This window comes from Urocitellus parryii, chromosome 13 (genome assembly GCF_045843805.1).
Source record: "Urocitellus parryii isolate mUroPar1 chromosome 13, mUroPar1.hap1, whole genome shotgun sequence".
In the NCBI taxonomy this organism is placed as follows: Eukaryota; Metazoa; Chordata; class Mammalia; order Rodentia; family Sciuridae; genus Urocitellus; species Urocitellus parryii.
Genome location: NC_135543.1, coordinates 60,606,549 through 60,631,836, shown reverse-complemented (window position 1 = coordinate 60,631,836; position 25,288 = coordinate 60,606,549). Strand labels below are relative to the sequence as shown.

The 25,288-nt window shown below is 56.5% G+C and overlaps 1 protein-coding gene across 1 annotated transcript in view; it reads left to right on the top strand.

The window, feature by feature from the left end:
• Apcdd1 (APC down-regulated 1) overlaps nucleotides 1-24,422 on the top strand; it is a 33,790-nt gene extending 9,368 nt beyond the window's left edge. The window contains exons 2-5 of the mRNA XM_026412444.2: nucleotides 3,863-4,046; nucleotides 8,543-9,074; nucleotides 21,281-21,602; nucleotides 23,104-24,422. Coding sequence (XP_026268229.1) covers nucleotides 3,863-4,046; nucleotides 8,543-9,074; nucleotides 21,281-21,602; nucleotides 23,104-23,552 — 1,487 coding nt within the window. The 3' untranslated portion in view covers nucleotides 23,553-24,422. The remainder of the gene's footprint in view (nucleotides 1-3,862; nucleotides 4,047-8,542; nucleotides 9,075-21,280; nucleotides 21,603-23,103) is intronic.
• Nucleotides 24,423-25,288: the final 866 nt, after the last annotated feature.

The window sequence follows — 25,288 nt, the reverse complement described above, 5'->3', positions numbered from 1 at the left end:
GCTCTGGCAGGTGGGTGACACCCCTGCTCATGAGAGACTCGGATACCAGCGCCTGGAGGGTTCAGGTGTTGGCGGCTGCTGTGCTGACAGGGGGTGGCCGGGGGCAGGACGCCCTTGTTTCCTGCTTCGAGTTCTTTATGGTGGGATTGCAGTGGCCAGGAGGGTGGCCCGCCTTTGCCTGTGGAAACTGGACTCAGACATACCTTTGGGCACTGGCACTTCCTTCCCATGTGCCTTTGGGCTCCATACCTCTAGTCTGATGGCAGATAGGCTGGTTCTGAGAATCAGGAGCACACCACTGAGTCTGCGTGTGTAGTGCCCCCCCTCACCCATGGCTCCTGCTCCCGCCCCGACCACCAGGCCCGTAGTAGAGCATGGTGCCTGTCAGACATCAGTGAAGCCACATTCCATCTCGGCCAGAGCGGCCGGGAGGCATATACTCTCCTACAGCTCCTTCAGTGACTTAGAATTGAGGGTGCCCAGGAAAGCCAGGCTGTGCTTACACTCCACTGCCCAGACGCCAAGGGCAAGCAGTGGCCATGGAGCTGCGTGAGAAATCCCCACGTCTCCCTGAATAGATCAAAGGAATGTCAGAGCCACCCCCGGCTGCTGCAGTGACTCACTGCTTCCCAGAACTACTGTTAAAGCCTCGTGTCATCGTTTAAATGCAATTGTTTTTTTCTCTGGTAACAAAATACTGATGCATCTTAACCATCATTGAAATCGAGGGTTCAGTGAAACCCTCCCTGTGGCAGGTCCAGTTTCCCCGCCTCCGAGCGGCCCCTCCACTGCACCCGTCTTGTTATCTCCATGGAAAACACTTGCAGGTGGCGGAGTTTACCACCACATTTAGAACACAGCCTGGCTGTGGTCACTGATGGCACCTTTACTGAATGCTTGGGTCCTGTTTCAAGTAGATCCTTCTCCGACTCCCAGTGCCTTGTGCGTTTAGCTAAAACCTATCTGAAACTCCTCACAGCGTAATCGATCCCACGTGGACCCTCCAACAGCAGGCCGTGTTGCCTTTTGTTCCTTGAACAGGGACATTCAGAAAAGCTTTACTGTCATCAAGAGAATCGCAACCATGGGACTTGGGGAGGTCCTATGAACAGCGTATCTCCGCAACAGATTGAAACCAAATAAGAGGACAGTGTGGTGTGGACAGATGGGGGTTGAAGACCAGACAGTGAAGAGCACTCAGTCAGAGGACGCTGACACTGGTGTCCATGATAGGAGGGCCAGTCGTTCACCAGATTCATCCCTTGCTGACTGCCCCAGAGCCAGAGCTGACCACTGAAGGGCACCGTCATCAGACCTGGGGGAGCAGGTCAAAATGCACATACTTTGTAAACAGCCTGGCTGTAAACAGAAGGAGAAAAATGGCTGGGAAAGGCAACCTGCCTCCTCCCATGGCCTGGGGAGGGATGGTGAGGGCCGCGGGGACACACCAGGAGTGCCCCTCCAGTAGGAGGACCCTCCAACATAGTAACGAGGTCACCAGACAGAGATCTCCTGTTTCTGCAGTTTCCCTCATTCCAGCTCAAGCCAGAGGCAGTGGACTGGGCCAGACAGAGCCAGCGGGGAGACTGCATTAACCTGAGCTACTTAACCCTAACCCTAGCAGCATCAACCTAACCCTAACACCCTAACCCTAAAACAAATACCCTAATCCTAACTGCATAATCCTAATACCCTGACCCTGAAACTCTAACCCTCACCCTAACACTGACCCCCTAACCCTAACACCCCAACCCTAAAACAAATACCCTAATCCTAAAACAAATACCCTAACCCTAACTGCATAATCCTAATACCCTGACCCTGAAACCCTAACACTAACCCTAACTCTAACAACACTAACAACCTAACCCTATCCCCCTAACCCTAACCCAAACACCCCAAGCCTAATACAAATACCCTAACCCTAACCCTAACACCCTAACTCTAATCCTAACCCTACCTCCCTAACCCTAACCCCCTAGCCCTAACCCTAACCCCCTAACCCCAACTCCAACCCAGTCATCTGTGTCTGGGATTGCTGGTCACGGTTTACCTGGTGGAGATGCCAGGAGGTGCCATGCCTCCTTGCCATGGGCTCAGGTGAGGTGCCAAAGCAGCTGGAATCCTGCTCCTTCCCAAACCAGCACTCACCTGCAGGAAAACCCAGGTCACACATGGGGACGCTGCCGTCTCGCAGCCAGGACTATCCATCAAACAGTAGCTTCATCTTTGAGTTTTTCGACCACATGAGAGCAGATACCTGGATATGACAGAAATCTAGAAATTTCAGATATCTGGATGTCACCTGCCTGCAGGCCTGAGTATGTCCTGGTAGATTTTCTTCATGTGGCTGTAAGTCACTGTACTCTGGGTCTCACTTGTGATTTCAGATGGCCCTCGTGAGCCATGGTCTCCATGAGGTCATTCAGGGGTTGGATGAAATCGAAGGATCGCCTCCTCAGGAGCAGTGATCTGATGGGTTGTTTGACTTTATGTAGATTCTGTTGTATTTTCACACATTTGTCTAGCCTGTGTCTCTTTCTGTTGACATGGTGTCAAATACATGGCAGGTCCTCCCTAAGACCCATCAATTTGTTGGTCCCTTCAGGAGAGAATCTCAAGGGGGACTGGGCTCTCAGCGATGCCCCATTTGTCCCCATTGCTTTCCTCTGGATGTCAGCTGGTGGTGACTTTGCATGGGTAGATGGTGGCCAACCTAAAATACCGTTGTGAAGATAAACTTATTCCTAGTCGTGCTTTACTCTCCAGAAACAAAATTGTTATCTTCTCGTGATTATCTTGATTACAAAGACTGTGTGGACTGTTCAGTTTTTCCGAGACTGGGTTCTTGTGGAGCTCCGTCTTGGAGGCTGATAGCCCAGTTGGCACAGGACTGGTTCTCCTCTGGGCCCCGTGGCTGTGTCACAGGGCAGTCGGCACGCTGGCAGGAGCACTGGTGAGAGGCGGAGGTCCCATGGCAAGTCAGGAAGTATGAGAGGCTGGGGAGTGGCCAGGCACATTCTTTTATGACAGCCCCCTTGCGACCGCCATCCAGGGTCCCACTGACTGCACTCATCTCCTGAGGGCAGCACCCTGTGGCCTAAATGTCTGTCCTGGGCCCCGTCTCCTGAAGCTCCCTCCACCTCTCAGCAACACCCCACTGGAAGCCAAGCTTTTGACTCGCAAGCCCTTGGGGACACACTGCACTCAGATCAGAGCAAGGACCTCCACCCAGAGGCGGAGAGAGCTAGAAAATGCACGTGCTGGTGTGAGCAGATGGGGCCACCAAGGGAAGAGATTCTCTGCTGGAAGTTCCAGAGCTGTTCCCCGGCCCCTGGTCCTTCCATCTCCCAGGCTACGTTTCTACCGAGACTGGTGTCCTAGCTCTCTCCTTCCTCATCCACAGGTGGCCTGGCACACGTGTCCACCCTTCCCAGTGACCCCTTTCTCACGTTTTCCTTCAACCCCGTCTCCTCCCCTGGTGGCTCTGGGACATGTCCATGGCTGTCCTCCACAGCTGTGGTCACTCCCTTGCCTGCACCACACAGGTGCTCCCACAGGTGCCTGCCTTAGTCACCGTTCATAGATGCACGGATTCAAACTCCTGTTTTGCTGGTACCTAGCCAGGTGACCTCAAGCAAAAGCAAGCCCTTGTCCCCATGGACCTCAGTTTTGCCACCTGGGAAGTGGCTCCCAGGGACACTTCCCCTTGGAGGCTGGGTCCTGTGGGAGCCAGCAGAGTGGCACACGACAGAGGAAGCCTATGGCTGCCACTCTCAGCCACTGCCTGCTGCAGGAGGTTGTCCCACACAGTCTTCGAATGCTCCGGGCCCTTCCCTAACTGCCCACCTTTCTTTTCCAGGGCTGGGAGAGGGTTCTGCCCTCCTTCATCCTGATGGCAGATCCCATCCTCGGTCCTTAGAGAAAAGTGCCTGGAGGGCTTTCAAGGAGTCCCAGTGTCACCACATGCTCAGACACCTCCACAATGGCGCACGGATCACTGTGCAGATGCCACCGACCATCGAGGGCCACTGGGTCTCCACAGGGTGAGAGCTCAAGGGTTGCAGGGGGAGCTGGGGAGGGACCAGAAGACCCTCCGGGCGGTTTCTCTGGTTCTTGAACTCTGTATAGCCTACAGTGTTGTGTGAGTCCTAATGAAGGACCAGGTTAGAAATGATGGTTGGTTAAGAAACAGAGCTAAGTGCTGTAGAAATCCTACGCTGGAGCAGAGATTGTATTGTGCTACTTGAACCACAGCCATGAGTGAATAGATCCTTGTGTACTGAACTCCGCGGGACCACTGTACATAAAAAGAATCCATTAGCAAGTGAAATTAAGCGTCTGTGTGTCACCAACCCTGAACATGCCTGGCAAGCTCCTGTGGCCTCTAGGTTCTAGCCATATCCTGGTAACTCAATCTGTGGCTTCAGGGCTCGCTAGAGAGCGAGGTGAGAGCTACCTCGGCCAACCAGCGCGTGATTCTGAGATTCGTTTCCATGCCGTGAGGCTGAGATTTACCCCAGTTTGAGCTCCAGCTTATCTTCGATTAGAGCTTTTAAAAACAGTCTAGAGGCAGATCTGGGATTTTTTTTCTGCCCACTAAATTGTTGAGCATTAACTAGACAAACCCTGGGATAGGATCCCTTCTCCCCGTGCACTGTTCCTGGGGTCGGATAAGTAGCCTCCAGGTCCCGTGGGGAGGGATCAAGTGCATGTCAGAGAAGAGGGAAAAGAAATGTTATACGATGTTGAAGATTCAGATTTTTTTTTTCTAAAAATGGGAGTCTCTTAAAGTAAAGGCATTATAAATTATTTGCATAAGATTCTTAATGCAAGATCATAACTTTAAAATGGCCATTTATTAGGTGCCTACCATGTGCCAAGCACTATGTTATACTTCCTGTATAAAGCAGTGCACCAAACAGACTTGGTCCCTATCTTCAGGGATTTTACAAATATATGTAAATCTATTCGAAGAAGTCCCATGGCCGAGGGGCACGGAGTATGACAGGTGGCAGGAAAACACCAGGGCCCCCACTTCAGGATCAGGGTGGGGGCCAGAAAGTCCAGCAGAGGTGAGCTGCCTGCAGAGGCTGTGGGAGGGGCTTCAGTCTGGAGGAACTAGCAAAGTCTAGGCTGGAGGCAGAGTGGGCAAGAGGACCCTGCAGCCAGCTGGGTGGAGTGAGCAGGAGAGCACCTGGAGGAGGGTGGAGCCAGCTCCAAAGGCACCTTGCACAGCAGGTCCCTTTTGGGGCATTGGTCTGTTTGAGAAGGGGTCTTTCTCTGTTGCCCAGGCTGACTGCTGCTACTGGGCTCAAGCCATCCCTCTGCTTGGAATGACAGGAGCGCCCCACGTGCCCCCATGCAGGTTTCTCACTGGAGAGAACTGGGAAGTTTTCAGCTTCGCCTTTCCTAAAGAGCACTGCAGCTGCTGAGTGGCAACCACACAGGAGCAACAGGGATCGGGGGTGATACTAAAAGACTGTCACTCACTTCTGAGTGGAGAGGGCAGAGGCTTTGGTGAGCAGAGTGACAGGCAGTGGAGAATGGGCGGGCCTGGGATGCAGTGAGGAGGAGGGCCTGGCATGCAGTGAGGAGGAGGGCCTGGGATGCAGTGGGCAGGAGGGCCTGGGATGCAGTGGGGAGGAGAGCCTGGGATGCAGTGAGGAGGAGGGCCTGGGATGCAGTGAGGAGGAGGGCCTGGCATGCAGTGAGGAGGAGGGCCTGGGATGCATTGGGCAGGAGGGCCTGGGATGCAGTAGGGAGGAGGGCCTGGGATGCATTGGGCAGGAGGGCCTGAGATGCAGTAGGGAGGAGGGCCTGGGATGCATTGGGCAGGAGGGCCTGGGATGCAGTGGGCAGGAGGGCCTGGGATGCATTGGGCAGGAGGGCCTGGGATGCAGTAGGGAGGAGGGCCTGAGATGCAGTAGGGAGGAGGGCCTGAGATGCAGTAGGGAGGAGGGCCTGGGATGCATTGGGCAGGAGGGCCTGGGATGCAGTGGGCAGGAGGGCCTGGGATGCAGTGGACAGTAGGGCCTGAGATGCAATGGGGAGGAGGGCCTGGGATGCAGAGGGCAGGAGGGCCTGGGATGCAGTGGGCAGGAGGGCCTGGGATGCAGTGGGGAGGAGAGCCTGGGATGCAGTGGGCAGGAGGGCCCGGGATGCAGTAGGGAGGAGGGCCTGGGATGCAGTGGGGAGGAGAGCCTGGGATGCAGTGGGCAGGAGGGCCTGGGATGCAGTAGGCAGGAGGGCCTGGGATGCAGTGAGGAGGAGGGCCTGGGATGCAGTGGGGAGGGATGCAGTAGGCAGGAGGGCCTGGGATACAGTGGACAGTAGGGCCTGGGATGCCGTGGGGAGGAAGCCCTGGGATTCAGTGAGGAGGAGGGCCTGGGATGCAGTGGACAGTAGGGCCTGGGATGCCGTGGGGAGGAAGGGCTGGGTTGCAGAGGGCAGGAGGGCCTGGGATGTAGTGGGCAGGAGGGCCTGGGATGTAGTGGGCAGGACGGTCTGGGATGCAGTGGGAAGGAGGGCCTGGGATGCAGTGGGCAGGAGGGCCTGGGATGCAGTGGGGAGGAGGTACTGGGATGCAGTGAGCAGGAGGGCCTGGGATGCAGTGGGGAGGAAGCCCTGGGTTGCAGAGGGCTGGAGGGACCGGGATGCAGTGGAGAGGAAGGCCTGGGATGCATTAGGGAGGAGGGCCCAGGATGCAGTGGACGAAAGCAGTGCTGACAAGACAAATCATCAAGAGGCTCTCCTCAGCCTCCGTGACCTGGGTGCTGCTCACTCTCTCCTCTCTCCTTGGAGGAGAGAGCTGGAGTGTCTCCTCACCCCTGTGGCTCCAGTGACTGGTGCCTGCAGGACCCCTGTGTCTTACATCCATAGGATGTCATTTGACACTAGTTGACAACTTTCTATTGCCACGGGTACCCCCTGATGTAGCTTTCTCTCTCTCAGGTCTCAGCTGAAGAACTAGCATGTTAGCGGTTCTGAGAAGGCCTGAGTGGCTTGATGTACCCGTGTTGTGTCAGCTCAGCCCAGAATCTCTGTTCAAGTTGTAGACAGGAGCAGGGACTGAAGGCCAGCTCTGGGAGCTGAGAATCAGGACCAGAAGCTGGGATCTCACAGAAGCTCATGGACAGGCTCTTTGGCCAGTGATTTAAGGAGTTCCTCCTGTTATTTGGCTTTTCATCACTGTGACAAATGCCTGAGAAGACAGCTCTAAGGAGGAAAAATTTATTTTGGCTCATGGTTTCAGGGTTTCAGTCCTTAGTCTGCTGGCTCCCTTGCTCTGGGCCTGAGGTAGGCAGAGCATCGGGGCGGAAGGGCACGGCCAAAGGGCACTGCTCTGCTCATGGCAGCTGGGAAGAGAAGACAGAAAGGGCTCAGGGGCAAGAAATCCCCTCTCAGGGCCTACCCAGTATCTACTCCCTTCAAGCAGGCCCTACCTCCTCCTGTTTCCACCACCTCTTGAGAGAATCCACTCAAGTTATTAACCCATCCTGTGGGTCAGAGCCCTCGTGATCCAATCACCAGAAGCCGCTGTGCACCGCTGCATTAGGGCCCAAGCAGCTTCAACACACCAGTCTCTGGGGGAGGCATCGCATACCCTGGCTCTACACCTCTGCTGCCCTGGGCTGTGCAGCCATGACACTTGGTGGCAGCTGGAACAGTGCAGAGGCCCAGAGCTGAAACCCCAGACACCTTTGCTGTGGTTGCCAGTCTGAGTGTCCTGGTCAGGACCCCAGCCTTTATCTAACGCCCCAGCAAAGGGCACTTCCTCCCTGTCAGCCCACACAAGCCAAAGGGACCCTTGTTCCTGGTGCTGTATTAGCTTCCCTTTCACTTAGTGGCCTCTTCTCCCACCCCCACCGCCCCCAGAGGGAAAATCCCTTTTGAATGGGTGGGAGGGAGGGTGAATTTTTCTACAACCAGGGACTAGGTTCCCTTTCAAGACAGTGTACATCTTGCCTCTGCCTGCACTAGACACAGTCCCTTAAATGACATTTCGTGAAGTCACCCGCTTTTGATCCAGAGAAGGGAATTCCTTTGCTAGGCCTGCTCCGCACTCTTCTTCCTTATCCAGAAGGAAATGTCCCTGTGAATTAGGCCCACAGCCAGGACTGAGGAGCCTGGGCTCCCCCGGCTTGTTCCCCAGTGAACACAGACTGGTGCAGTGCTCAGAGCAGTCCCTGGGGCCCTGCTGCCTGGATTCATGCAGTAGCTGGCCACGTGTCCTGGCCTGTACCTCCATTTCCCCAGCTGTAAAATGAGGTGATAATCATATGTAACCCCTGGCTGGTGTAAGGATTCAAAGAATTGGACCTGCAGGCCAGCAATGTAGATAACATGTTGTGTGTGCTGCTGCTGGCATGCATCTCTCCCCCTTTCCTGGGCTCCCCACCTCTCCTCCCCTGTCTCTCCCCCTGCCCTGGGCTCCCCACCTCTCCTCCCTTGTCCTTCCTGCTGCCCTGGGCTCCCCACCTCTCCTCCCCTGTCTCTCCCCCTGCCCTGGGCTCACCACCTCTCCTCTTCTCTCCTCCAGCTGCGAGGTGCGGTCGGGGCCAGAGTTCCTCACGAGGTCCTACAGGTTCTACCACAACAACACCTTTCAGGCCTACCAATTTTACTATGGCAGCAACCGGTGCACAAATCCCACCTATACCCTCATCATCCGTGGCAAGATCCGCCTGCGCCAGGCCTCCTGGATCATCCGTGGAGGCACGGAGGCCGACTACCAGCTGCACAACGTCCAGGTCATCTGCCACACGGACGCGGTGGCCGAGCAGCTCAGCCAGCTGGTGAACCGCACATGTCCAGGCTTCCTGGCCACCGGGGGCCCCTGGGTGCAGGACGTGGCCTACGACCTGTGGCGGGAGGAGAACGGCTGCGAGTGCACCAGGGCCGTGAACTTTGCCATGCACGAGCTGCAGCTCATCCGCGTGGAGAAGCAGTACCTGCACCAGAACCTGGACCACCTGGTGCAGGAGCTCTTCCTCGGGGACATCCACACAGACGCCACCCAGCGGGTGTTCTACCGGCCCTCCAGTTATCAGCCGCCCCTGCAGAATGCCAAGGTAACCCGGCTGGCCGCAGCCCTGCACCTCCTCCTACTAAGCCAAGCAGGTGGCCCTTGGTAAGGGCATGTCACAGGTGCAAAGGGACCCGTGACAGGGAGCGTTCATCTCAGGGGAGGGACAGACCAAGATGGGACTGCAGGAGAAGAGAGGAGGGCTGGTGGGTGGGAGAGGACAGCCAGACAGGAGACCTGGGGCTGCCACCCACTGGCTTTCTGTGACCTGGGGCCTAGGTATGCCTGTTTGAAGTGGTTGGCGGCGTGGGTGACGGTCCTAGAAATTTTCTGGCACTAATGTCCAACAGCGCTCTTCTGTGACTCCCAGAGCAAAGCACAAAGGAAAGGACGTCACAGCCACGCTTGGCACAGAGACCAGATGACAGCCGCCAGCCCAGCTCTGGTGGAGGGGGAGGGGCCACAGGAGGAGACAGTGAAAATGGCATTTTAGGCGTCACAGAGACCTTCCTGTTACTGCTTTGGGTGTGCACAGTGCCCTCGGGGGTGGATGCTGTTAGGACCCTCCTGGGCACAGCAGGCAGCCGAAGACGGGGATCAGGTCCCCATGATCTCCCGCTTGTGAGTTTCGGTGCTAAGACTTGAGCCTGGACCTCTTTCCTGCAGACACCCACTTCTTTCCACCTCACCATGTGAAGTGGGAAGTCACTGTGATCCGAAGGGAGGACCGAGCCGGGAGGGCAGGATACAAGGACCACTGGTGGCTCTGCTCTCTCTTCCCCAGTGACACCGCAGTAATTCTGTGGGATTCACAGGCTCAGAACGGTGGTCAGCGTGCAGCTGCCCGTGTCCAAGGCCCCAGGAGTGCATGTATGTGGCAGCAGGAGCAGGTTGAGCGGGCTTGCTGCAGTTCCTGATGTGTCCCCCGGCGGTCCCCCAGGGCTTTGGTGGAGCACTCTAGAGCAGTAGCTGCCATCACAGGCTGACTGACGTCTGGGATGGCTTATTCACCTGTGACAGTCGTCTTCCTTAGAGGTCTTGTGAGCTTGCGTGCGGCTGGCCGGGGCATCACAGAGGACCTCCTCTACCACACGATGCCCTCTGGTGCCCTTGTCTCTTTAACCTGTTATCGTGAGTTCGTGTAATGAAAGCGGCCTTGCTTACGATCGTCGCCCCATGGCGGAGGTGCTTCCACTGGGTGCTTCTCAGAGTGTGGCCTGTGTGCAAGTCCCTGCCCTCCCAGGCCTTGTGGTGCACGTGCAGGACTCACGGTGCCACCGGGCTTGTCCTGACACAGGAGCCAGTTCTGCTCGCTCTGACCTTAGGATTCCGGGGCACTGCAGAGGTGCCGTGAGAGGGCCCCTCGTGCCCTGCTCCCTCACGGCAGGTGTGGGAGTTCCCGGGAGTGCTCAGGGAGGTCTCACAGGGAGGAGCCCAGAGCTCTGCCCCTGTGGCCTGCCATCTCCAGCAAGGGCCTGGCGAGCAGGACCAGGGTGGTGCCTGGGCACGGTGGCCCTGGGCCAGGTGTTGCTGGGCCACCTGGGAAACCATGCAGTTCGTGGGCTTCAGGCACATTCTGGGACTTTGCGGTTGAAGGTGTGATCTGGAGTCACCGTGGAGCCCCCAGCCACACAGCGCCTCTCCTGGCATCTCAGCAAGTGGCTGTAGCAGGGCAAGAGGACTCTCATGCCCTCAGCTGGGCTTCTCTGAGTACAGTGCAGCCAGCCCTCTGAGAGCTCGGGCGGTAATAGGGACACTGTCAGGGATGAAAGTGGCCCCCAGGTCACCCAGGAGCCCCACCTTGGCCAGCAGCACGCCCCTCCCACTGGCTCCCCCAAGCCCTGTTGAAGACCTGCCAATGGGCAGAGCCCTCTTTGCGCCTGCTTCCTCTCCAGCGGAGTCCCTAGAGCAGCCAGACAGCCAGGACTCGGGAGAGGTGAGGCTGGGGCTGAGTAAGAGGCTGACTTGCCCTGGGGGAAGCGAGTGGTGCCCCATGCCTGACCTCAGGTGCTGCTTGCCCCCGCCCAGGTTCAGGTGGCTCTCCTCTCCAGCAAGTGCTCCTGTGGGTGCTTTGATCCCTTAGCTCTTTGTAGAACTGAAAGTGTGCAGGAGTGACCCACCCGCCCCTCTTGCCAGGCCTTGGCCCTTCACTTTCTGGAAGTACTGGTGACTCCTTAGGGAGGTCCTGCAGGTCAAGTCCACATCCCTGATCCCAGAAGCTCCAGGGGAATCCTCCTGGCCACTCCCCGGGTCCAGCTTGGGAGGACCCTTCTCTGTGTCTAGTGTCCCTCACGAAGGGGAGCTAGTGTGCCACCTCACACTGGAGGGCCTCGGAACTGGCATGGCAGTTGTGATGCTGATCTTTATAGAATCTTTATCAACAAAAATGTTGAGGAGTGTTCTGTTTTATTTTGTTTGTGATGCTGGGGCCTTGAGCTACGCCCCACAGCCCTAGAGCTGGTAGTTTTGGGTTTTTAAGCCATCGTCTGGATAAACGGGCAAGAAAGTGGACTTTGGCAATGAGAGCCGTCCCTGCCCCAGTCCTCAGCCTCAGTGGACCGGCACTGGTACTGTCTGACCTCTTGCAACCCTGCTTTGTCTTTGCTACAAGATGGTAGGAGTATCAGATCCAATGGGGTTACTCTGTGGGGTACTGTCTGGCCTCTGTCCCCAGGTGTCCATCTGTGGCTGGTGCCGGGGCGTGGATGGTGGTTGACAGGGACATCAAAGTGTCTGCCTGGCCCGACAGGAAAGCACTTCCTTCTGTCTTCTCCCTTCCCCTCTGCGGGGGCTGTTGTGGGGACATTTACCCGGATTCTTAAGAAATGGACTCCGAAGCCTCAGGCCTGATTCCCTGACTCCAGAAATATGAAGGGTGGAAAGAACTTGGGGAACTAGATGTTATCTAGGACGTACTAAGTGACCCAGTAGATAAAGAAAGCTGCAGACTAGCCCCGTGGATGCCACTTGATCAGGCCAGTGAGAGGAGAGGACAGGAGTCGGGCACAGGAACTGTGACCACCGAGAAGGGGCCAGGAGATGGGGACGGCTGGGCCTGCGTTATTTTCTCACCTTTGAGGTTTGTGCCGTGATCTCCTGTCACGCAAACACCATCACCGCACAAAATTAAAATTACAGAAAACAAAGAGCACAGCTGGGACTCCGAGGAACGAACGCAGAGGTCACGCAAGCGCTGGCGGCCTGGCGGGGAAGAGGGCCTGGCCCTGGACTAGCACGGCTGCCCGGCCAGCATGGCCAAGGCTGGTCGGCATGGCTCTGGGACCTGAAAGGGCCTTTCTTCTCCTGTGGACCCTCGCCGTGTACCTCTTGGCCCGCGGCGTGCTGCGGAGTCCTCAGGAAGTTCTCAGATCCTTCCCAGGAAAGCCACGAGGAAGAGCAGATGGACCTGGCCGTCGGGGTCTGTTTGAGTGCTGGGCCTGGCGAAGGCCCTGTGGGCACTGCTGCAGCAGGTTGTGGGGTTCCGTGGCGCCTGGCCCAGGATAGGAGGAGCCAGGGAGCGTCTCCAAAGACCCACAGCCTGCCAGGAGGGGCCGGAGCTTCCTCCTTGGAACTCTGTGCCTCCCCTACTGGCTGGTCCACAGAGACCTGGCTGAAAATTAGTTTAAATACTAAATTGAGTTCGAAACCACTAGCCTCAGCCCCTGTGGAAACACCAGGTAAAAATAGAAATGTCGAGCTGGCTTCTTGTTTTTCTAAGCCTGATGCAGCTTCGTTTGCTGTGAGACTCTGAGTCTTTTGGCAAATAAATTATGTTTGCAGAGATTCAGGTGCAGAGGGCGCTCTCGGGAGGCAACTGGCCACCCTTCATTAAGAAAAACCTCGGGGGCCTAAAATAACGCCACGGAAGACGCTGTGCTTGAATGGAGTCAGTGCCCGGCAGCCCCTGCCCCTGCAGAGCCTTCAAGACCTGCAGTGGGTGGGCGGGTGCAGGTCCATTCCTGCAGCGATAGAATCCAACGGTAATTAACAGCAAATGATTGCCAGGATCTGCAGAAACGCCAGAGCCTCAGGATCAGACTTGTAAGCAAATGAAATTGGTCTTTCTCCAAACCCCTGCACTGGCCCAACTTCGGGGTTGTAAATCAAGGGGGCTGTCTGAAAACCAGACAGCTTCCCCTATCCGTGTATCTTAAATATTCTCCCCCTGCAGACTTGCAGCCGCGGGGCTGGGCAGTGGGAGGAGAGCTCTCAGAGGCCGGGCCCCGCCCGAGAAGCTGCAGCACTGTGCTCCCTGAACCGTCCTCCTGGCTGTCCATCAGCATGGGTTTGCAAGGCCCCTCTCCTGTGGCAGAGCACAGTTGGCCCTGTGACCATCAGACACCCCTGTGGGCATCAGTTCCAGGACACCACCCAGCACACACCAAACCCGCGGGTGCTCAAATCCCTTAGGTAAAGTGGAGTAGCCTTTGCATGGACCCTACACAGTCCTCCGCATGCCCTTGATCATCTCCAGATGACAGGTCCTGTGGTGTGACTGCTAGGTAAAAGTCCTTGTACTGTACAGTTTAGGAAATCATGACAAGAAAAAGGTCTCCATGTTCAGAAGAGGTAGATTTTTGGCAATATTTTGATCCACAGTTAATTGAATCCTCAGATGTCAAACCCACAGATCCAGAGGGATGATTGTATATGATAAATACCAGTGAACCCTGCAACTTCCTGATGTTGGGGACATCAGAGGGACTTTGGGCAGGGGCTCTCTTTGGGTGTGTGCCTTCTGTGCTCCTGGTGGGGGGTGTCCTTGGGGAAGGGGAGGGTCCAGGGTCTTGTAGAAGCTCCCTGGTGCCTTCTCTTCCTGCCTGTGGGGAAGGAAAGGGGTTGCCAAGGGGACGGGAGACAGAAGAGGGGCCATGGGGTCGCACCTGAAGTAACCTTGGGGGCCAGTCCTCGTGCAGGTGAGTCATGGAGGATATGCTCCTGGAAGCAGTGCTCAGCTAGCAGCCTGCTGTGTGGGGGGAGAGGGCAGCCGGGTCAGCAGCCCTGACCACAGGGTTGCTCGGGGTTGCAGTGCCCATGGCGGCTGCGGGGACTTCCAGCTGCAGATACAGATCATCGTATCCCTTGACTCCTCTGGAGTTTTTGGCAGGCAGACAGGCAGGCAGGGTGGCTCTATGTGAGGAGCTGGACGACCAGGAAAGATTTGTTGTCAGGGACAATGCCAGGGGTAAACATTTCATCCCTTAAAAGGCAAGAACGTTGAGAGGACAGGGCGAAACCCCAAGCAGCAGGAAATCGGCCGTTTATAAAGTGTGTTAACTCCTGACTCCTCGGGTGTGAGCTGAGCCAGTGGGGACCGAGGGGGAGGAAGGGGCCAAGCCAGGGGTCCTTGGGATTCGCAGCCCCCTTAACTCTTAAAATTAATTGACTTTTATTATTTAAGTGAATGAAAATACCTAAGAGTAGAGGAAAGAATCAAGTGAAAATGAATACATTTTCTTGAGTGACCCATCTGAAAGTCAGGCTCCCGGTGACCAGCTTCTTCCTGTCCTTGTCTCCTCGCTGTCGAGTCCCGCGGGTCTGAGCAGCAAGGGGAGGCCAGATGGGCTTTTGTGGGATTGTCCACGTTTCCTAAAACAGGAAGGGCCTTGTGAGCTCACTTTCTAGATGGCAAGCTTCTCAGAAGACCCATTTCTAGAAGTATCGTGTTGCTCCTGGGGACCCCTGAAGTGTCCCTTCTGAATTCCAGTTTGCAGAGAGTGTTCAGGTGACTTTGGTTCCTCTCCGAATTCAGCAGGCGAATCGATACATGGTGTCGAAAGTGCTTCTCTGCTGCTATAACAAAATACCTGAGACAGGTGATTTTTAAGCACAGTGGTTTAGCTAGCTCCTGGTTCTGGAGATCGGGAAGTTCAGAAGCGAGGTGCTGGCACCTGGTGTGGCTCTGTTGCTCAGTCCTAATGTGGCAGGGGCATCACCCGGACAAACAGAGCACGTGTGCCCGCTGAGGCTCTCTTCATCCTAAGGCCCTTCCCCATGACTCACCTGACCCTACTGACCGCCCAAAGACCCACCTTGACACAGCATGAACATGAAGTTGGGGTCACGTTTCAAGTGTGTGGACTTTGAGGGGACGCATCCAGACTCGGGCCCAAAAGCAACAATCTGACTTCACCTTGTGCCCTAGTCACCTCCCGAGGCGGCCCCATTCCACCCATCCTCGCTCTGGAGGCCTTTCCTCCCCCTGGGGACCAGGGTTTTGATTTCAAAGGCACTCATGTTTATGGCACGTGGACAGCCAGCCCAGCAGCCTGCACTGAAAGTCACAGTCTCAGGGACACGACCCTCTTGGCCCAGCTCTTACCTCCCTCTCCTTCTGAAAGCAGAACCGTCCTGATCCCTTCCGGTGCTTGAAGTAGCCCAGGTCCAGGGCTCCTAGAGCCCCAGATCTGGAAAATGCCCTCCGTGGGGGTCAGCTCCTACGGGAATGAGTGCCACCCCACAGCTCTCTCTCCACCAGGCAGGCAGGGAGCCCTCCCTGTGTCCAGGTCTGTGTGGCCATCGTTCTGCCCACATCCCAGGAGATATGAGAGAGAACTCCAGTACAATGGAGAAGACCCTAGAAGGAGGCACACAAAGGGTCATCAACAGCAGAAAGGCCACCCAACGTGACAAACTGCAGCTGAAGACAGAGCCGTAGACACAGGCCCTTGGCCTCCGAGGCTTCTTTCTGAGAAACAGGAAGGTATTTTTGTCTATGGAACAAAACCCTGGGAGAGGAAGTTCCCATCACCTGTCCCCACTTCCCCTGGAACACAGCTTTTAGTCCAGAGATGCTGCTTCTGGAGACAGGTTGTGTCCAGCTTGCTTCTGTGGTCCATCTGCTCACAGCAGGATCCTCTCGAGCCAGTTCCTCCATTCTGGGTTGATGACGGAGATGAGTGGACCCAGAAGCAGAGGTTGTTGATGGAGAATAGGTGTTGGCAGGAAACCAGAGAGAGCCAGGAGAGTCCCCACCCGTCCTCGCCCTGGAGGCCTTTCCAGGGCTGGAGCCTTGGGAGGGACTTCTATTCTTTGAAGGACCCCAGCCTGAGAGGCAGCACAGGGCAGGAGGCGGGACTCAGCCACTTCCAAGACCCAGTGGGCATCCCAAGGCTTTTGGCTTATCTGGTCCCTTCTTTTCCCTGTGCCTTGTTGCCTTGGCTGGAAGATGTCCCCTGGTCTCTGTGGGAGCCTGGGACTCTTAAAGACAGCATGCATTGGAGCCCCCTGGATCCAGGGTCCTCACTGCAAAGTGCATTCATGTGACCAGGGAGTAGGCAGGATCAGGCCAGCAGAAGAGGCAGACTCCACCCTGCCTGATAACAGCACTCACCTAGAGGGTGGAAGGTATGGGTTTTGTTTTTAGAATAAGCTTGATTTCTCCTTTTAGAGATTTCTTACATAGGGATCTTTTTCCTTCTCCCTCCCCGCTTCAAATGAAACTCCCCTGCCTTCTCTGCAATGCTGGGCATCAAACCCAGGACCTGAGCATGCTAGGCCAGTGCCCTACCACTGAGCTTCACCCACAGCCCCTGCATCAAAGCTTTTTATAGCAGGCGAAAGAATAGCAACTAGGAAGCACGTTCTGACCCTCTGCTTTTAATCTTCAAATACTCCGCGTATAGAAACTCTGCCTTTAAATGGCCCTGTCTAGCATCCAGGGGAATGGGATCCTGTAGATGCCAGCTCAGTGAACCTGGGAAAGGACACTGTCACTGAGAATCGTGTCACAGCATGGATCAAAACCAGAGAGTCATTTCATGAAGCAGATGACATTTCACAGGCAGAGCCTTTCGATCGACACTCCACAGGCCATTCTGTTTCCACCTGCCAATCACGAGAGGCTGCTGTTTAAGGAAGGCACAGTACGAAGACACAGGTGTCCGCCTCACGTCTGCTTCCCGGGGATTGTCCTGCAGGTCTCTTTAATTTTTATTTAAGCCAGCGATCAGCCATACCTGGGCCCTGCCTGACAGCACCCACCAACAGGCCCAAGGAGCCCATCGTCTCTGACATTTTTGGCCCCCCATGGTACCCAAAGGGTCATTCAAAAACTAGCTGTCAGCCAAACCCTCCCCAAAACCAAGAAGCTTAAAAATAAGTGGTGGACTTGACCTTCTTCAAAGAGGATGTACAAGTGGCCAAGAGGCCCACGAGAAGCTGCTCCGCTTCTCGGGGCACCAGGGAAGCAGAATTAGAAGCAGCCCGGGGCACAAGTCGCCCCTCAGGGTGGCTCTTAGCACACAACGAGAGTTTCCTCAAAAACACAGCCCTGTGACCGGAGGCCCAACTGTGCTGCTTCTGGGGGCAAACGCAAGAAGGTCGAAGGCCAGAAGGCCCCCACTCAGTGCTCAGTGGCCCGGCCTTCTGGCCACATCTGCAACCAATGGATGGAGCTGAGTGGCTGTTGGTCAGCAGACAAAGGGACAACAAGACTTGTCCCCCCTCCCTCCCCTCTCTCCCTCTCCCCACCTCTCCCCCCTCCTTCTCTCTCTCCCCTCCCTCCCCTCTCCCTCTCCCCACCTCTCCCCCTTCCTTCTCTTTCTCCCCCTCCCTCCCTTCTCCCTCTCCCCACCTCTCTCCCCTCCTTCTCTCTCTCCCCTTCCTCTCCTCTTTCTCTCCCTCCCAGCCTTCCTCCCCCTCTCCTCTCCCCCTTTCTCTCCTTGTCTCCCTCTCCCCCCTCTCCCTCTCTCCTTCTCTCTCCCTCCCTCTCCCCACCTCTCCCTCTCTCTCTCCCCTCTCCCTCTCCTCTCTCCCTAACCCTCCCTCTCTCCTCCCTCCCTTTCCCCCTTCTCTCCCTCCCCCTCCCCTCTCTCTCTCCCCTTTCTCTCCCTCTCCCCCCTCTCTTCCCACCTCTCCCTCCCCCTTCTCCCCTTCTCCCTCCCTCACCCCTACTCTATACCTCAGTGGAACATTATTCAGCCTTAAAAAGGAAGGAAATTGTGACATAGGCAATAACCTGGATGAACTTGGAGGATATTGTGCTAATGAAACAAGCCAGTCCCCACCCCCCACCACCCCCCAAAAAAATCTGTGTGTCTGTGTGATCACATTCATAAGAGATACCCAGAGTAGTCAGATTCAGAGAGATGAGTGGGTAGGGCTGTGGGCTGGGCACAGGCAGTGTTCAGTGGCCCAGAGCTTCAACTGGGGAAGGTGCAGAGCTCTAGAGAGGGAGGTGGCCAGGGCTGCCCTTCAGTGTGAGCGCACTCAGTGCCACTGATTAGGCATTTTTTTACTACAGTGAAACAAAATGAGCAAAAGGAATTTAGGCAGACCAGCACATACCAGCCAGGTCCTAGTCCCTGTTCACTACCCTGAACTCCCGGACCCAACTGGTGGAAGCCAGGGCTGGTGGCTTTTCTCTGCCACCAACAGAAGCACCATCCATGACCAGCATCCTCTTGAGATGACCGCTGGCCAGCCAGGTTCTCATCTGGAGCTCAGAACCCCTGCCTGTTGCTCTTAAAGCAGAGATCTTCTAAAACACCAAGTACAGCACTCAGGCGTGGTGCTGTTCTAGACAGCCTGGGTCACAGCTGTGTCCACCACCCCTCTCCTGGACCTTCTCCTGACAGAACCAGAGGCCTTAGCCTCACCACTAGCAGCATTGCTTGCAGAGCTAAGATCCCTTCTTCCCTCTCCAGGCGGCCTTCTGAGCCTTCCCTCAGTTGACACTGGTATTTGACGGGAAAACCAAATCTTTCCGTGGATTGAGATGTTCATCTTCCAGAATGGCCAGAAACGAAGTAGGCACAGTTGGTGTTTTAAACTTCTGAATCACAGACGGAAGACCAAGTTGTGGGGAGTGGCTGGGGTGGTCGGGTGAAGGACAAAGCCCAGGCAGCCCCTGAGGACTACAGGGACAGAGGCCAGCACACATACCTGCTGGCTATGAGCTCCGGAAGGGAGGGCCTGTGGCCCTTGTGGAGGACTTAAACTCAGGGGCCCCACCCTTCTGGCTCCCACTGAACGTGGCTCCTCTTTCCAGAATGTGGCAGCCCCCACGGGTGATACCTGGCCAGATGCTGGTCCCTGTACACCCTAAAGGTCTCTGTGAACAGAACCAGGAGAGGATCCCCCCTGTCCTGTGAGATCTTAGTGAGCTGAGTGCAAGTTATGGTCTGGGTTTCTCTGGCCAGTGAGGGCCTGGGAGCCAGGACAACAGGCAGTTGGTGAGGACTTTGCAGGGCACCAAGATGTCCCAGCCCTGATGGAAGTGCAGGACCCCCGCTGGGCATGACAGGCATTTCCTTAACCTTCCGTTCTGGACTTTAAATGTCAGAACCTGTCTTTGAAGGTGAACATTTCAGAACTTGCAGCCAATAGTAATTGACCAGGGGAATGCGTAAGGGCAGAGCTCCTCCCTGGCGCTGCTCTCTTCACTCAGTGTCTTTATCCACCTTACGGGCATCTGAAAGTGGCCCAGAATGGGGAGCAGGCCGCTTACCTGGGCTTCACCCCCAAGCAGGTGTCCTGCATGAGAACCACCTTGGCCTGAAAGTCCTTCTTTCTGGCAGTTATGCAAGTGACCATAATGCACGAAGGAGGAGGTTTAACAAGTGAGAGGCTCTCCTGAGGCCATAGCCATGAAGCCGTGGCTGGCCCCAGGCCTGAACTGCCCTGGTGGGCCATACCTGGGGTCTCACTGTGTCTCACCGTGGCCTGCTGAGGGCAGCTCCCTGCTGAGCTCAGGCTGCACAGAAGTGTGAGTTCTCCCTTGTGTCCTCAGAACCCTCGAGGAGGCCACGGCAACAAAGCACCCAGGCCCAGGGTGCAGCAAGGACTTTGCCTGTGAATATGGTCATCATGGGCCACAGTGCATTAGCCAGGAACACTCCCAACCTGCAGCTCAGCTCACCTGAGGAATGCGTAGTCCCCACTCCTGAGCCCAGAGAGCTGCTGGGTGGGAACGTAGAGAGGACAGCTGGGAACCCCTACCCTTGCCCACCCTCTCCAGAACAGCAGCGTCCCCAATCTTGAGCCACCTTGCTGACTGGGTCTCTGACTCAGGGAGTCAAATGCTGGGCTCAAGCGGACACCTGCTTGGGCTGGAAGATGGGGCTGTGGAGCCAAGGTGCCCGGGAAAGGGAGCGGCCTGGTCCCCTGCCCACGGCAGCCCTGATCAGAGGGCAGCGTGACTCCAGAGGTCAGTGTTCTGTGAGCCCCATGGGCCTGGGACTACCCTGTGGGTGCCGCTCCATGTCCAGGGCAAGGCAGGCCCTGGCTCGGAGGTGCCTTGGGACTTGGGCCATACCCGCTCTCCTGATGTCCACACCCTCTTGACGGTTTGAAGGGTGCAGGTAGGGGGATTCCTTACACCCATGATGTGCAGCCCTGTCCACTCCCAGCCTGGGCTCCCTCCATCTTGCTGACTGGAAACCGCCCAGCAGACCCCACACCTACCCGTCCTCCCCAGGCCTGATGGCCACCATCCACTCCTGCCTCTGAGTTTCACGGCTCCAGGCATGTCCTTTCCCTTGGCTCGTGTCCTCAAGTCCATCCATGTGCTAGCAGGTGTCAGCGATATTCAGTGTGAATAGAGGCCCGACTTGGTTAATGTCCATTTGTGGATGGGGCATTGGTGCACACCTTTTGTTCCTGTGAATGATGCTGTGTTTGCGTCCAGGGTGCCTCGAGCATCCGAGTCCTTGTCCAGGGCCCCTCAGCATCCGAGTCTGTGTTCAAGGCCCCACAGGCATCCGAATCCTCATCTAGGGCCTCTTGGCCTCCGATTCTGTGTCCAGGGCTCCTCGGGCGTTTGAGTCTGCGTCCCGGGAGCCTCGAGGGTACCAGTCCACGTCCAGGGCCCTTCAGCATCCGAGTCTGCATCCAGGGTCCCTTGGGTGTACCAGTCCGCGTCCAGGGCGCTGCTCTCGCTTGGTAGCTGTTGGCCAATCTGAGTGGCCGCCTCACTGTTCTGAAGGACTCTGCGCTGTTTCCACCGGCAGGATGCAAGGGTTCTGGTTGCCGAGCACCTGCCAGCACTTGTGGGTTGTGGGTTTGTGATTGTGGCCATCCTTTGTGGTCTGGAAACTGCTAGGAGCCTAAAGAGAGCCCCTGTCACAGCTGGGCCATTAGGCAGGTCTGCCCGCCGGGCGTTGGGTACACACCCTCGTCCAGCACACCCGCACCTCTCCCCGGGCACCGCAGCCCGGCTCCAGGTGCCCCTGGGGAGTTTGCATGATAAGTGACGTGGACCCAGCGTGGGGGCTCAGTGGTCTCTGAGACCCGTTGGTTTCCTGCCCGCAGAACCATGACCACGCCTGCATCGCCTGTCGGATCATCTACCGGTCGGACGAGCACCACCCTCCCATCCTGCCCCCCAAGGCCGAGCTGACCATCGGACTGCACGGGGAGTGGGTGAGCCAGCGCTGCGAGGTGCGCCCCGAGGTCCTCTTCCTCACCCGCCACTTCATCTTCCACGACAACAACCACACCTGGGAGGGACACTACTACCACTACTCGGACCCCGTGTGCAAGCACCCCACCTTCACCATCTACGCCCGGGGCCGCTACAGCCGCGGCGTGCTCTCCTCCAGGGTCCTGGGCGGCACCGAGTTTGTGTTCAAAGGTAGGTGGCTGCCTGTGCTGTCACCGGGCTTCAGTGGGGCCTCTCATGCTGGGGATGCTGGGGACAAATCAGAAGGCCACCTTCAAATACCCCGAGCCCCTCCTGCTCGCAGCAGGGCCGGGTGCTGGGTCTGGTCCTGCGGGCTCCAGGGTGGCAGAGGTGCCACCAGGTTGGCAGTTGTGGGTGTGGCCCAAGAGGCTGTCACTGCCAGTAAGACTCAATCTGCATTTTTTTTTTTGCCACACACCTTGTGGCCATCCTGAGCTGTCCCCCTGAGAGCCTTGTGCTTGCTTATATGCTGAGTGGGCAACAAGGAGTGACTGTTAGTGACCCTCGGCTGCTCAAAGTTGTCACCTCCCAGCTAAGCTGGCCCTGCATGTGAAAGGTCATCCTGGGGAAGGCGGGGGGATCAGCACTGGGGAGTTCAGGCCGGGTACTGTCACCCAACAAGGAGGTCTCAGGATTTAAGTTTGAACCTCTTTGCATATCCAGTGTCAGCTCTGTCTTGTAGTTAAGAGGCACGGCCACCTGGGAGGGCCTCCCTGTGGGTTCTAGAGCTGTTGGCTAACATGTTCTGCCCACCCGGGCCCTGCTAGAGAGAAAGGTTCGCTCCCCCAGCACAGGAGGTGGTGGGCCGGCTGAGAGAAAGCACCCCTCCCCACAGTCCCCTCAGCCCCTGGGTCCCCGACAGGAGCTGCTCCCCTGGGGCAGCCGGCAGAGCCTCGCTGCTGGCCAGGGTTTCTTTGCCTGCCTTTCCTGCTCACTCACTTTAGATGCCCGACTTAGGGGCCTGCTGTTAGTTCATGAGATGCTGAGGCTAATACAGACATCTGACGCTTTTAGACATCACAACACTTTTTCATCAAAACAAAATTCCAGCTTTTATTGAATATTCTTGCCTCCCAAACAGACAGCTCAGAAGTCTCCCACACAGGCTGATGCTAAACCCAGAAGCCTGCTCCGCCGCAGACTGGGCTTTGCATTTGTGCCTGAGGGTGGTCTGTTTTCTGGCCACCCCTGCCGGGTGCAGTCACCCTTCAGGATCCACGGGGAGTTGGCTCCAGGACCCCCAAGATTCCCAGATCCGAAGTTGCTTAAGCCTCCCTCCCAGGTACAGCTGTGTAGCAGTTGTGTGACCTGCAGTCCCCGCATCCTTAATCAGGAGCCTCCCTAGGAGGCTGGTCTTGCCTAAGACGGTGTCAGTGCTGGTCCTTTGGGGAATAGGGAAGAGTCTGCTTTCAGTCAGACCCGGCTCCCCTGCCCCGTCTTGGGTCGTTGGAAGCCTGGGTGGCCTGGGTGGTTGTCTTCCCTGTGACTCCCACTCAGATGACATGGGGACTCTTCCCCCCTGAGAGTGCTTCAGGACTGCCCGGCCAGCTGGCCGGGGAGGGAGCTGAGGCTTGGTTGGGATGGAGCGTCCCCAGCATTTGCTGGGTGAACGCCTACTCCCCCCGCCATGTATTGTCCCTTGGAGTTACAAACTCTCCTCTCTCCTCCACAGTGAATCACATGAAGGTCACCCCCATGGATGCGGCCACAGCCTCGCTCCTCAACGTCTTCAACGGGAACGAGTGTGGGGCCGAGGGGTCCTGGCAGGTGGGCATCCAGCAGGACGTGACACACACCAACGGGTGCGTGGCCCTGGGCATCAAGCTACCTCACACGGAGTACGAGATCTTCAAGATGGAGCAGGATGCCCGGGGGCGCTACCTGCTCTTCAACGGCCAGAGGCCCAGCGACGGGTCCAGTCCTGACAGGCCGGAGAAGAGGGCCACCTCCTACCAGATGCCCCTGGTGCAGTGTGCCTCCTCCTCGCCCCGAGCAGAGGACTCGCCCGAGGACAGTCGTGGCCACCCTTACGGCCGGGCACCGGGAGCTGCAGCCTGGCCGCTGCTGCTTGCCACTCTCGCCACCCTTTTGACTCTTCTGCAGTGGAACGTCCTCAGATAGAAGTTTTTAGAAAGTTATATTTTTCTAAGCCAGGATTTCTTATCATTTACAGATTTTCTTTACAAAAAAGGAAAGACATTGATTCTTCTGATGCACTTGAAAGCCTGAGGCCGTCCCCTCTGCCCTCCCTCCCTCCAGCCCTGAGTGGTGACCAGCTGGTTTGAAGTCTCTGCTTTGAACTCCAGCCAGCCAGATCCCGATTGCCCTCGGGGTCTGCAGACGGCCTGGCTTCAGGCTGGCACATTGGGAGAATGTGGGCAGAGAGCGAGGTCCTCTGGCCCTTGTCCTCCTCAGTGTGGTTGTGGTTCTGAGTTGAGCTTAGAAGAAGCAGCTGTCCAGTTCCCACTCCTGCCCTTTACCACGGCTGCCCCCAGCCTCCTTCTGACAGTTTTCCTCTTTGCATTTTCTGGGCTGGAGAGCTGGTCTGGGACCTCCCTGGAGACCCCGGGTGTTAATGAAGAGGGTGTGGATGTGTACACAGGAGAGCTGCGAGGTTCAGCGAGACGGCTTATACATCGTTTGTGCAAAAAAGGAGAGTCCACGTGTGTGGGAATGTTGAGTGGGAAAATGTCTGTGATTAAAATTTCTAAGTAATTTAAACCATTTGTACATCAGCATTTTCACTCTGAGAGAGGAGACTTGTCCCATGCTGGTGCCGGTGGCAAGCCGCTTCTTCGTCACCCTCACCATGGACGGGGCGGTCGGGATGTGACAGAAGCAGACCTGTCACAGGACAGACAGGAGCAGCGGGTGCAGGGTGCGGGTGGCGTGTTAATTGCCACACGAGCCACAGAGACAGTACCTATTTGTTGTATAGTTTCCTCCTCGTGGGGGACCCCAGTCCCGTGCCCACTGCTGGGTGGAGCAGAGGGAGCCTCACTCTGGCATCTCTGCCATCTTTAAAGACAAACCCAGAGAGGCCAAGCTTGGCACTGCAGCGGCTGGCTCTTCAGAGGGTACAGCAGGAGTTGCCCGTGCCAGGTGCTGGGTGCCCCTGGGTGTGCAGCCAGGGGCGAGTGCATCCTCCGATCACCGGCCAGCCAGCGTGGCTCGGGTTCCTTCCTGCCCTTGCCTGGGCTCCGTCCTGACTGTGAGTTTCAGGGCCACTCATTCTGAGTCAGCTTCCCTCACAGTCGTCAGGAGAGTGGGTGTTCAAGGCTGCCCAGCCCTTCGAGTTATTGCAAATGGTGCTACCTAAACACCAAGTGCTCTTGCACTTAGAGACCAGCACGGGAAGGTGTGAGTGACAGGAAGCTCCGTGGAACTAGGAGCAGATGCCGAGACCCCGGTCCCGGCTTTGGGAGTCGCCCTCATATTTAGAGTGGACTTCGTAAGACGCCGCGGTGTCTGGTGTGTTGTGAGGTACAGAGATGGCATACAGCACCAGAGTGCTTTATATTTAGATTATATTTTAGTTCGTGGTGCATACCCGAGGGGATATATCAAAATGAAAATACTAACTTAATGTCTGCCAAGTTTAATAAATAATGAAGCCAAAACTACTCCCCAAATGCATTTTATCTGTGGACCTTTTTAATTAATACCGATGCTGTCATTCAGGAATAATAAAACTTCATGGGAGACTGTGCACCCAGCACTTACCAGTGACAGACTCGTAGCCACTCGGCCCACCGCCGTCACCTACCTTAGCTGTCTGTCCTTAAAAGCCTGCCCCCATACCTACATACCCCCAGGTGCATGAGTGTGTGAAAGTCCCGGGTGACGTGGAGTCCCAG